Source organism: Sorex araneus, chromosome 1 (assembly GCF_027595985.1).
Source record: "Sorex araneus isolate mSorAra2 chromosome 1, mSorAra2.pri, whole genome shotgun sequence".
NCBI lineage: Eukaryota > Metazoa > Chordata > Mammalia > Eulipotyphla > Soricidae > Sorex > Sorex araneus.
This window is the reverse complement of record NC_073302.1, coordinates 124,085,217-124,099,442: the sequence shown is the minus strand read 5'-3', so window position 1 is coordinate 124,099,442 and position 14,226 is coordinate 124,085,217. Positions and strand designations below refer to the sequence as shown.

Below are 14,226 nucleotides of genomic sequence, written 5' to 3'. Positions count from 1 at the left end.
CAGTTCCCTGAGCCCCACCAGGTGCTATCCCTGAGCACAGCCAAGAGTGAGTCCTGAGAACTGCTGGGTGTGGTCCAACAACAAAAACAAACAAGCAATAGAATCGGGATCTCAATTCCCTACTCTATTACATCTGTATTACAGGGTGACCCTGTAATATATAATATAATATAATATAATATAATATAATATAATATAATATAATATAATATAATATAATAAACCCTGTAATGTAAGATGAGAAAGTTTCATGCTTTGCAATGAATTAACCGTAGTAATTAATGATTGGGTGTCTAGATGGTTTTACATAACAATACTTACAAATTCCCCAAAGATTATTTTAAAATTTCGTGTTAATGTCCCCAAAGATTTTTTATTCAAAGTTTTCTTATGTAATGAAATGAAAGCACCAAAATCACATTTTACTTTTTTCTAGGTTGGACAATATTGTGTACAGAATGCACATGCAAAAATAGAGATGCAATGGTCATAGTTCCTTACACATTTTTAAAGAATTCATCATCTGTGAATCAGAGTACATCCTCATTATGTTGTCTTCTAGTAATCTAATAATCTTTAAATGCTATACTCTTACCAACAGTCTCCCTAACAAACTAAGGAGTAGTTCAGCAGCTGGCCATTCAGGCTTATTGACTGTTGAAAGAAGGTCCTGAACAAAATTTTCAAATAGTGGTCTGTAATCTTCTTCACCTTGTTTACTACCACATCTGTTCAAAGATAAATAATAAAGGACTGTGAATTTAAGTGATAGATTCAGCAATATAACTGAAATTTTTAAAACGACATTTTCTCTTCTTTATGCAAGTAAATATGAGTCTATTTCCATTTTTTTCCTACTTAGAGAATTCACATATTGACATACAAATATTACTTTCTCGTAAGTATAATATTCTGAAAAACGACTTTCTCTTTTTGAAATGTTACCATACTTTCTTCACTGTCACTGTCATCCCGTTGCTCATTGATTTACTCAAGCGGGCACCAGTAAAGTCTCTCATTGTGAGACTTATTGTTACTGTTTTTGGCATATTGATTACATCATGGGTAGCTTGCCAGGCTCTGCCATGTGGAAGAGATACTCTCGGTAGCTTGCCGGGCTCTCCGAGAGGTGCGGAGGAATAGAATACGAACATGGGTTGGCCGCATGCAAGGCAAATGCCCGTACCCCTGTGCTATCGCTCCAGCCCACCATACTTTCTTAGGAAAGTTAAATAAAATTCTCTACATAAACTTTCTTAATTAGACTGTCCCAAAATTTGATAAAAACTTTTTAATTAAATTTATGAAAATTTCAATTTAGCACTCCTACTTCTGAAGTCTTGACATATTTGGAAGCTCCCTGTAGCATTGTCATCCCAATGTTCATCGATTTGCTCGAGCGGGCACCAGTAACGTCTCCATTGTGAGACATGTTGTTACTGTTTTTGGCATATCAAATACGCCACAGGTGGCTTGCCAGGCTCTAAGAAGCTCACAACATTTAAAATTTTTTTAATACTCTAACACCTAGGTTTTATTATGATCATTATTTTTAGAAGTAAAACAATTATAGAGATTATTATGAGGAAGAGAAGAAAGAGCATGGGCTTCTCTAGAGGGGAGATAGCCACGAGAGTACAGTAAAATTGGAAAAATCTAAAATCATACATAAATTCTTTTCTATACTGGGGAAAAATAAACTCCAGAAAATGTTCATTCTACTCACTTTTTCAGGAAGATAGAAAGGAAGTTTTGGGCTGTTCGCATTGCTGTTTCATAAGAGTTGGTAATGACGACATCTTGGTCAACCTAGATTAAGAAAAATTTAGTTATACAAATATAAAAAAATTAGCAAGAAATTATTTAGACATAAAACTTCTATTTTCAGTTTTTGGGGTTAGGGCTTACTCCTGGCTCTACATTCAGGAATCACTCCTGGCAGGACTCATGGGACCATATGGAATGCTGGAGATTGAACCTGCTGCATGCAAGACAAGAATCCTATCTGATGTGCTATCGCTCTGGCCCAACTAAACATTTAAAAACTAAAGTGCATCAACTGTGTGTCTGTGTATTTAAGAGAAGTTATAACTAATATATTAAACATATTGCAGTATTTTTAAAAATTCTTTAAGAGAGAACAATGGGGTTGATAAATGTTATGTCAATAATTGCTTATCATGATGCAGGTCAGAACAAAAATTTTTTTGTTTGAAAAATTTTTTGATTGAAAAAGCAGTAAGAAAATTTATAAAAAACACCCCATGCTCAAAGTTTTTAAAATACTCAAAGGATAAAAAGAAAGTACAATCTTTTCAATAGAATTTAAAGATTGGGATACAAAGAATTGATTCTAAGTTGTAGGAACTTAGATGGTGAATAGATAGATCCCTCAGTTTAAGTCCAAACATCACATGGCCCCAAAGTATCACCAGCTCCCACAATGCAAGTGATCCCCCCAAAAAACCCCAAAACAAAAACCCATTAGAACAAAAACATGATCTAAGTTTAAACTTACCAAGACTGGGTAAAATAAAAAATAGTAACACCATTTTGCTGAGCAAATTATCATGTTCCAGTAACATTAAAAAAATTTCTATGCACTATGATTAACTATTCTACTTCTCTACTTCTAATACCATATTATATTATACACGCTAGTGTATCGATGGAAACTCTTGCTTCATGTTGCAATAATAGTTATACGATGTGTTTATTAAACCAAGTCAAAAAGAATCTGGTAAAAGTTGTATTAAAAATGGTAAGAGGCTGGTGAGATAGTACATCAGGTCCCCAGGGCACTTGCCTTGCATGCAGCTGACCTGGGTTTAAATCCCAGCATCCCATATGGTCCCCTGAGCACCGCCAGGAGTAATTCCTGAGTGTAGAACCAGGAGTAACCCCTGTGCATCACCGGGTGTGACCCAAAAAGAAGAAAAAAAAAAAATCCCTGAGTATTAATGGGGTGTGACCAAAAAAAAAAAAAAAAAAAGAGGAGGGGTGAGAGAAAAAAAATGCCATGATGTCACTATATCATTTCTGGAACTTAAAACTCTTTTGCTGTGCATTTTAAAAACTTAATTTGCAAATATATTATAAAAATGCACGCATTTAATTGTAACAGACTAAAGAAATATAATATTTCCTAGAAAATTTCTAAGTGTTGATCAGTAAAGGGTAAAACACCAAAATAAATCTAAGCTATACAGAAAGAGTACAAACTCATGTTCCATATGATTTTAATATAATCACATTAGGATAGACTTCATATTCACTTTCACATTCAATATATCATCAAGTTTTGTTTTGTTTTGTTTTTTGGGTCACACCCGGTGATACTACTGGCAGTGTTCAGGGGACATGAGGGATGCTGGGGATTGAACCCAGATCAGCCGCATACAAGGCAAATGCCCTACCAGTTGTACTATCACTCCAGCCCTCATCTCAGTTTTAAAACTCAGAGGTTATCATCCCCTTTGTGTAACTCAAGAAACAGACTTGAGTTTGTTTCATAATGTTGATGCATCGTGACTATTAGATGTAATAAACAGAACCAGAATTCATTTTCTTAGAAACTTCTGTAAGGGTCAAATATTGAATAATTAAAGCCCTAATTATGAAATCCAGTTTTACGACAAGCGCAGAGAATAAGGCTGTTTCTTCCTATAAGGAAAAAGTTAGAAAATTTATAAAGGATTCCTTACTTTTTTATTTGAGTCCTCTTCTGAATTAGAGTCCTTCTCTGATGATGGTAAATGTACTACACACTGAATAAGTTGCAAAACAAGTGCAGTGACCATCTGAATATACATAGGCTCTCCATCCATATCACTACTGTTTAACCTTTAATGGAGAAGAAAATATTTAAATAATGCAGAGTGCTTCTTAAGCCCTTTTCCCAACTCATGACCCCTTTCACAAGAGAAATTCTTTTTTTTTTTTAAGGAAGGATATTTTTATTTCATGGGATCACCTGAGAAATACTTACAAGACTGGTTATATAGGTGTACAAATACTGATAATACAGGTATACAAACACTGATAATAAATCATCAAAAAAATGTGTTTTATCTTTTTTTCGTTCTTTTGGGGGCCATACCTGGCAGTATTCTTACACTATTGTTAATTTTTCCATACTCTCAAAAATAATGAAATCATTTAATGACTGCCTACGGTATAGAAAATTAAGACCAAGTTTCTTAGTATGGTAGATACAATCCTCTTTTTCTGCCTGATTCTTTTTACCCATATTTCCTACTGCTTGTTCAAACATCGATTCTTAAACATGGATAATCCTGCCCTTCCCCATAGGGAATATTTTTGCTATTTTCTGAGGAAAACTTTTACTGTCTCATTCAGTTGAAAGGTGAGGTTTTTTTTTCTTTTTGTCTCTCATAGGCAGAGGTCAAAGACACTGTAAAGTATTTTGCAATACACACTCAGAAGAATCATGTGCAAAATTATCTGCACAAAATGTTAACATTGAGATTAAAAAATATTGCCATGCATAATGTTTACACTTCAGAATCACTGAACTTCTTTAAGTACTCCAAATAAGCATTGTCATTTCACATAACACACTTATGATATTCTGAATGAATTACTTTTAACTGATAACCAAAATAAGTATCAGAAATGATTTAAAAAAATAGTATGATTACAGTATAATGGAATTCTTCATTACAATTTTATTCTGCTGTAATGCATTACCTGAAGTTTCTTAAACTCCTCTTGCTGGTTGGTAATCTTGCAAGGGAAGTAAAAATTTCTTCTAAAATTAATTGCCTATGTTTTTCGTATCTTGAGAATACCTGTTTAGGAAAGATCACAAAGCTAATTTATTATATTTGAAAACAAATTTCAGAAATGATACCACACCATATGATAAAAATAGTATCTGCCATATAGAATGAAACTCCCTTCAATATCTTCAATAGAGACCACTTTGCTAACCCATCTATCATTAATAATACTTTACTGTAGAAGTCAAAAGTATACACACTACTTTCAGAGGAGTAAATGTTATTAAAAAATAAAACAAGATTTAAGTACTTTTCAACAATTCTGCTTTTACTGTAAGTATTAAGACATGCAAAAATATTAATCTATAGAAAGCCTGAATCTACATTCATTTTAGGAAGTTGGATCAAATAATTTCATGAGAATAAAAATATGGATTCACTATACTTACTGCAGTGACTAACTTAATGGCACACAATTGTAGTTCACTAACATTTTCCACAAAAAATGGTGTTATTCCCATTGATGATACCTGCACACAAAAAAGGAAGAGTAATTTGTACTCAGCTTTAGTTGATTTCAGGAACATTCTAAACTCTGAAACATCAAGAACTTATTGGAAGATGCTTTCTTTTCCCTTGCCAATAAGTAACTACTTCTTTATCTGCTCTTTCATCCTCAACCAACACTGGCACACACCTCCTTCTGATGTCATGCCTCTAATCTCCAACTTTAAGATTGATAATTGCCATAGCAATATAAAAAAAAAACCCACGAAACCATTTTGCTATTCTCAATGAAAAATCATAATAAGTTTTTCATTTCAAACCATTTCCATTAAAATATTATTTTTTGTTTGCATTTGGGCTACATCTGGTGGTGATTTGCATTTGATCTACATGTGGTGGTGATTAAGAATCACAGCTCATGGTCCTTAAGGTGATCAGGGAAACCACAAGATACGGGGTTGACAGCATACAAGGCACTTGAGCTAAGCCCCATACTATCTCGCTGGCTTACAAAATAATCTATTTTTCCAATAATCTAAAGTTCAAAATAAACACTACATTCGCTTGTCTTCTGTCCCCCACTCACATTTTTTTTTTTTAAACAACTTCTTGGACTCATTTCTTCAACTAAGACACTCTGAATGGGAAAATTATCAGTCCTACTATTAAGTGACACGACTAATCTGAACTCAATTAGACGCTCTATACTTAAACTGTTTGACCTATCTAGGACTATACACAATGCGTTAAAAACTCACCTGAAGAATTGTTGTATCTGTAAGAAGCTGTATTTCTAATAATTCAGATAAGCTGCTAACAATGTCGCAAACTTTATTGTAAAGCATTACTATTACTCTCTGCTTATGTGTAGAACATTTAGCTCGTTTTGCTTTCGAACTTAATAAACCTCCTAAAATGAAAGAAATTAAAAACAGGAAATAAATCAACTTTTAATATTTTTATAAACAGTACTATTTTCTGAATTAAGAGAAACTTTTTGAGGGGGAGCCTCTACAAAAATAGGACCTAGTAAATAATGCTGCTTACTTATTACACAATGGGATATCCCTTATTGAACAACAGGTAATGAATGAGAATATATAAGGTTCATTTCTGTGGCTATGGGGCTCTTTCATATAAAATAATGTAGTAATTACACTAGGGAATTAAGTGCATATTAATCTAGGTTTGCCATTCTCTCTTTAAACGTATATGTCAACTGTTCATGCTTCTTTATAAAGGTTTTAAGAGAAAGAATATATATTAAATCAATAATTTTTATTTTTTTTTCTTTTTGGGTCACACCTGGTGATGCACAGAGGTTACTCAGGAATCACCCCTGGCGGTGCTCAGGGGACCATATGGGATGCTGGGAATCGAACCTGGGTCGGCCGCATGCAAGGCAAACGCCCTACCCGCTGTGCTATCACTCCAGCCCCTAAATCAATAATTTTTAATATACTAATATCTTGGGTAAAATCAGGGAGAACTGTATTAACTGGGATTTTTCCCTAACTGGTAGAATTGCTTCTAAGTAGTCAATGAAAAAAATTGTAATTGAAAAAGTATCTGATGAACTAAAAGTTCTATACTCTAGTCAAGTCCAAAATCAAAGCAGAGAACATTATATTTAATAATCTAATAATTTAGTTGTGCTACACTAATCATCCAATAAAGTAAAATAATAACAGATAATTCTGATATTATAAAAAAAATCTGTCAATATAAAATGATAAACTAACCTCCATGAGGATCTAATCTGTAAACAGGATCATACTGAGGATAAAGTGTATTTTGCAAATGAAATTTAGTGTACTGTATAACTCTTTCAATTACATCCTCAATATACACAGCTTTCGGCATATTAGGGGATGTCATAATGTTGATAGTTGTAAGACAGGCATCTGCTGATTTTGTAACTCTCTCCATAATAAGGTCTCTCCATAATCTTTCTTCTTCTTCAGTATCATTATTCTATAAAATAGGACATTGTCAATAAAATAAAAATAAACATTTACAGAATTAACATTTTTAAAATGACATTTGATTTTCACTAGTGAAAGTAGAGAGTTCTGATTTATATAGTCTTCAAAGAAATCAGCAATGAAGTAAAATATCAATAGCACTTAATTCAAAACATAGTATACTCTATATATCTGAAATTCACCATTAAATAACACCCCACTGACAAAATTACACTTTATCTTCTGTATATTTTACTCAAATCACATAGTTTTGCTAAAGACTGCAGCACTATATGATTTTCTATGTAGGCATAAACATAACATTGAGAAAGCAGACTACATTCTGTTTGCTTGTTGCTAGGATGAAACAGTAACAACAAAGAATTAAGGATTCTTATATAAAAGCAGTAAAATTTAATTGGATGATTTATTTCCAAATACCAGTTTTTCAATGTTATTTTTGAAACATATTAAAATGTAGTGATTATGCAGACTGCTAAATGTATTTTCTATAATGGTGAATTCAACAACTAATGTAAGACTACACTCTAGTTACACATCAGCAACTTGCACTATAATACATTATTACTTCATTGTTGTTTTTGGACCACATGTGATGGTGTGCTCAGAGATCTTTTTTATTTTTTTAAATTTTACTGAATCACAGTGAGATAAGTTACAAGCTTTCATGTTTGGGTTACAATCTCACAATGATCAAACACCCATCCCTCCACCGTGTACATTCTCCACCACCAATATCCCAGGGTAGACCCCTCCTTTCTCACCTTCTCCCTGCCTCTATGGCAGACAGTATTCCCCATACTCTCTCTCTACTTTTGGGCATGGGCATTATGGCTTGCAACACAGACACTGAGAAGTCATCATGTTTGGTTCATTATCTACTTTCGGCATGCATCCCAACTGGTTCCTCCAGCCATCATTTATTTTCTTAGTGATTCCTTCTCTATTCCATCTGCCTTCTCCCCTCTGCTCATGAAGCAGTCTTTCAGTTATGGGCAATCCCCCTGGCCCATGTCTCTACTGTCCTTGGGTCTCAGCCTCATGTGATATTATTCTATATTCCACAAATGAGTGCATTCCTTCTATGTCTGTCCCTCTCTTTTTGACTCATTTAATTTAGCATGATACTCTCCATGTGTATCCATTTATAAGCACATTTCATGGCTTCAAAACTCAGAGATCACTCTTGGTGGTGCTGAGGAATCATATGCTGTGCAGAGAACCTTTTGAGGTGTGGAGGAATGGAACATGGGTCAATTGTGTGCAAGACAAGTACCTTATCCATGTACTGTTTCTCCAGCCCTCCACAAGAAGTAAAAATCCTTCTGCCATATCCTTAATCATCAAATATCAACTTTATAGCTTAAGAATAGTTTCAAAGTCATGACATTAAAAACATTAGAATGAGCAAATAAAAAGCAAAATATATGTATAGAAGAGCTATCTAATGACTAATGCCTATAGGTTGAATACCTTTTCTCTAACTTACCAACTTCCTTTCATTTGACTACTTACCTATCTACTTATAAAAATAAGATAATTTATAACAGGGAAGAGAGCTCTAAGTGATGGAGTACATTCCTGGCATATGGCACTGCATATACCCTCCTAATGAATGTCACTGGGCCTTGGTGGCCCTCAGCACTGTACTGCTCTTGAGGATTAAACTTCTTTTGGGGGAGGCGGAGGGCGCCCAACTAGTGGTGCTCAGATGTTACTCTTGGCTTTGCACTCAGGAATCACTCGTGGAGGGCTCAAGGGCCATACGGGATGCCAAGAATTGAATATACCCGGCGCGCCTTCCGCCCAGAGATGAACCGAGAGCCGCGGCACGAGAAGCAGAGCCTCCGCGCCTATTGACTGTGATCCTGAGGTCTCCTAACCCATTTTGGCACCAGAGCGGATGCTTGAGCCATGCATTTTGACTGTGAACTGAGCTACAACCTTGTGCAGCCCGGGGAGGGATTTTTTTTTCCCTCTCCACCCCATTTTTCTGAGCAAAAATGGCGGCAGCGGCAGCAGCCACGTGGTGAGAGCCACCCTCTAAGACCCCTCCACCAGGAGGTAGGACTTTCTTTAGTGACGTAGACTGTAGGTGGTCCTGGGAGGGGGGGTGTTCCCGGCGCGCCTTCCGCCCAGAGATGAACCGAGAGCCGCGACACGAGCAGCAGAGCCTCCGCGCCTATTGACTGTGATCCTGAGGTCTCCTAACCCATTTTGGCACCAGAGCGGATGCTTGAGCCATGCATTTTGACTGTGAACTGAGCTACAACCTTGTGCAGCCCGGGGAGGGATTTTTTTTTCCCTCTCCACCCCATTTTTCTGAGCAAAAATGGCGGCAGCGGCAGCAGCCACGTGGTGAGAGCCACCCTCTAAGACCCCTCCACCAGGAGGTAGGACTTTCTTTAGTGACGTAGACTGTAGGTGGTCCTGGGAGGGGGGGTGTTCCCGGCGCGCCTTCCGCCCAGAGATGAACCGAGAGCCGCGACACGAGCAGCAGAGCCTCCCGCCTACTGACTGTGATCCTGAGGTCTCCTAACCCATTTTGGCACCAGAGCGGATTTTTGCAGCCATCCATTTTGACTGTGAACTGAGCTAAAATATTAGAAACCCAAAACCGCGCGGCCGCAATAGCGGCCGCGCGGACTCAAAGTCTTCACTCTTACCAATGAAGAAAAATTATTAGATGATGCCTATTCGGCAGGTCTGATTGTTGGGGAAAATTTCCAATCAATAATAGTGAATTCTGTATGGAAATATGAAATGTACTCAATATATATAGAGAATAATGGGAATATCATTAGCTACTTAGATGGGGGGTGGGGTGGGAGGGGGGTGTATTGGGGTTCTTGGTGGTGGAACGGGTGCACTGGTGAAGGGATGGTGGTTTAATCAGTATTTGACTGTGACTTGAACCTGAAAGCTTTGTATTTTTTTCTTGTTTTCACGGTGGTTCAATAAAATATTTCTTTAAAAAAAAAAAAAAGAATTGAATATAGGTTGGCCATGTGGCAGGACAAATGCCCTACGCATTGTATTATTATCTCTTTGGCCCCAGAGACCTGAACTTTAAGGACCACTGCAGGACTAAGCATTATCTGTAGCAACCTGTCAGTACTACTGGGGAAGTCCCTAAAAAAAATTATGTAAACAAATACAGGAACTCATTTTATATTAATAAAATAATTTAGTATATAATGTAGCATTTCTTAGATAATAAATTGTTTTGAAGACATTTATTATTCATATCAAAGATTATAGTCATATTATGACGATTAGGAACAAAAGCATTTTCAGGGCTAGATAGCATAACATGTAAGAAAGCATGCTTTCTTATGTAGAAAGTCTGAGTCTGATCCTCAGCAGGTCATATGTTCATTGCGCAATGCCAGGATGGCCATCTGTATGTAAGGCAAGTGCCTTATCTGCTATACTATCTCATATGATCACATTTCCTGCTACAGTGTTTTAAATAAAACTCTCAGATAGATGGAGTAGAGTGGCACTGTATGTTTTTATGTGCCTTTTGTGTATACAATTCAAAAAGTTAGCAAGAAGCACTGGAGAAAACATGTATAATTTATTAAGCACTGAAAGAACTTCCTACGATTATTTTCTCACATATTTTATTTCACGTAGTTTACTTTAGCAACCCCCTGGCTTCTGTAAACATGTGAAAATTTCCCCCCATGAGACAAAATCAGTGCATGTACAGAATACACAATGTATTATATGTACATGTGAGAAAATAAGTATAGACAATCTACACACACATATATATACACACACACATATACATATATACACACACATATACTGATATGCAAGGTGCTAATAAATAGTTACTACAGAATATGGACCTTTTTTGTGTCTTGGAAATTTTCTACAACAAACATACTACTACTTTTGTATTCGAATTTTTAAAAAATTACCGTATTCTTTTATTAAATGCCTATAAACATTTAGTGTTTGCATTTACTGAGATAAATAGTAATATTAATTTGAATGCACATATGGTTTTGAAAGAGTGCTACAATATTAAGAAAGAAGACCACAGAAGACACATAATAATTTATGTTAATTAGTTCAAAAATCACTAGACCACAATGCTATTGCTTTTGATATAAACATATCAAACTGTAATAACTGAAAAATTAAAACAGCCATTTTTTAACATTTTACATGAATTATTTATAAGTAAATTTCAACTAACTTTCAACATACTTATGGAGGTAAGTATAATAATGGTATATAGGGACCAATGTTTCAGGACATACCAGGAAATTCGCCTAAGGTTTCTCACTATTCCTCTAAGGAAGGTTAAGAATAATTTACTATCATTACATAAGTAAAAGGACATTTTAAACCTATTTCTATATGCATGCAGGAAGAGCAATAAAGAACAGTTCTTAAAGTAGAATGAAATCACACTTGTCATTAGTGTTTTTTTAAAGCTAAAACTGGTAATTTATAATATTAATTCTCAATAATTAAAAATGAACTATAACAGCATTGATAATAGAAATAAATTTCTCTCTAAAAATTAACATTCCTAATGAAAAATTTGTTATGTCAAAAATAACAGTAAAATTTACCATATGATTTAAACTTACATGATTCAGCAGGGTGGAAAGCTTAGAACCATCCTGAATATTCTTCTCCAAGATATTTAGAACTTTCACAGTTTTGTCAGTTGAAAGCTAAGATAGCAACACAAATTCTCTTATTAATCGTGGTTAAAAGATATTTAAAAAAATATTCCCTACAATTTTTTCCCTTTGGACTACAGAATATGTAGAATTCTACATCACTCTTTTGAAGAATGGGAAAAGGAAAATATAGACTGGGCACATTTGCATAATGTCAAGCCAATGCTTAACATATAGCCCCCCCTACTCAGGAGGCAGTGATACTGAATATGAATATGAATATTGACAGAAAATCCAAAGATTTCACTTGCAAAGTTAAAGTAAGCTTTCATATTTTGTTATTCAGCTTGTCTCTCAAAATCCAAGTGACTAATAAAAGTAAGAAAATTTGAATGGATAAAAGCTATAAAAGTGAAGCAACACTTCTCAGCAGAAATCTTTTTTATCAAGCCTAGTAATTTTTTACTAAGAACTCTTTCTCAATGTGAAAAATTAGTAGTAGTAGTTGGGTTTATAGCTTCTCCCAAGGCTAATATTCTCTTGATTGAGTAAGCAGGTGTCCTTTTGAATGTCCAGTATGCAGCTAGGACTCCCAATTATATGTCAGAAGACTCACATGGGAGTATCAATAGAGTTATTGACATTAAGTGCATCTTTATTATTCAGCTGGAGTATAAAATTTGCCCAAATAATGCTTTATGTAATTTTACAATAAACAGAACTACTCCTGGTAAAGCATCCAATCTTTGAAATTATTCAGCAAATCCATCTTTTGAAATAGAATTACTAAATGTAATTAAGCATTTTATGAAACAAGACTGGTAGCCAGGAGATAGTATAGTGATTAGTCCATGCTAGGCACAGTGGTTGGGCGTTCGCCTTTCACGCGGCCGACCTGAGTTCGATTCCTCCACCCCTCTTGGAGAGCCCGGCAAGCTACGGAGAGTTTGGAGCCCAAATGGCAAGCTACCCGTGCATATTGGATATGCCAAAAACAGTAACAATAAGTCTCTCAATGAGAGACATTACTGGTGCCCACTCGAACAAATCGATGAGGCATGTGCCTGGCCTGGGTTTGAATCCTGGCACCACCAGAGCACTGCTTACTGTAACCCTAGAGGATATCTAGCACCACTGGGTGTTCACGAGGCACTGAAAGGGTGATTAGGGCCCAGGCAGCATTACATTCCTGGGCCCCGGCACTGAAGGGATGGTTCAATGGGTCAATAATCACTGAATACTGCTAGGGAGCTCAACCTCTCCGATATCCATCCCCCACCACCCCATCCCAAATAAAAACATCTAAGAGTAGTACTGAAACTCACTACTTTTTAAAGGTGTCAATACCTTTCCTAGATATAAAATAAAGCAGCATAACCCTCATTACACATAGTAGTATCAATGTAAACTAACAGTACTTAAATCTTGGCAAACCATATGATATGTCTGCCTGACTGTAAAAGTCAAATTCATGGGCATCCTTGGACAATGTTGGTGGGAATATAATCTGGCGTAGTCACTATGTACTTCTGAAGAGATTACTAAAAAAGCCAAATACAGAACTATTCCACTTATAGGTTTATTCTGAAGAAAAAGGAAACACTAATTCCCGAAAGCACTAATTCCACACACTTCCATGCTCACTGGAACATGGAAGTTAAATAGTTAAGCATGGAAGCAAAGTTCTCATTAATAGATAAAACAGTTATCATTTCACCGTATTATATAACATATATCCCAGGTTGTATAAGAAGTCCTACCATCTACCATTCAAGTTCACACAAAGGTGAAATCATCTGACAAAACATTTTTCAGGAAGTGCTCATCATTAAGTGACATACAGCTGCAATTATTTGGCTATATTACTATTTGGCTATATTACTCAGTGATTAAAGAAAATCTTGCAATTTACAATACTATGAATTGACCATGAGGGCACGGTGAGTTACACTAAGAAAAATAAGGCATAAAAATCAAATGCTACAAGGTTTCATTACACATAAAAAAAATCTAAACAACCAACCAAACACAAAAAACAGACAGTGAAGCATATGAAAATATGGGTAGATGAAGTGAGTGAAGGTGATCAAAAGGTAAAAACATTCCAGTTACAAGATAAATAAGTTCTGGGGATATAATGCACAGAATAATGACCATATAATTAATAATTCTGTATTAGATAATTGCTGTGAGTAGATCACAAATGTTATTACATACAAAAATCTAATAACTGGTGATAAATTTTCACTAGACTATGATCATTTCACAAAATCCTGAATTATGACTTTTGAATTTAAAACTAATTAATGTTCTGTGTGAATTATAAAAAAACAATTTATGATA

At 35.4% G+C, this 14,226-nt stretch overlaps 1 protein-coding gene across 2 annotated transcripts in view; it reads right to left on the bottom strand.

Moving 5' to 3' along the window:
* NIPBL (NIPBL cohesin loading factor) overlaps positions 1-14,226 on the bottom strand; it is a 212,128-nt gene that overhangs the window by 59,826 nt on the left and 138,076 nt on the right. For both annotated transcript variants that reach the window (XM_055123811.1, XM_055123812.1), the window contains exons 16-23: positions 11,848-11,934; positions 6,992-7,223; positions 6,008-6,159; positions 5,192-5,272; positions 4,711-4,811; positions 3,705-3,843; positions 1,727-1,809; positions 596-728 (exon numbers count right to left, since the gene is read on the bottom strand). In XM_055123811.1, coding sequence (XP_054979786.1) covers positions 596-728; positions 1,727-1,809; positions 3,705-3,843; positions 4,711-4,811; positions 5,192-5,272; positions 6,008-6,159; positions 6,992-7,223; positions 11,848-11,934 — 1,008 coding nt within the window. The remainder of the gene's footprint in view (positions 1-595; positions 729-1,726; positions 1,810-3,704; positions 3,844-4,710; positions 4,812-5,191; positions 5,273-6,007; positions 6,160-6,991; positions 7,224-11,847; positions 11,935-14,226) is intronic.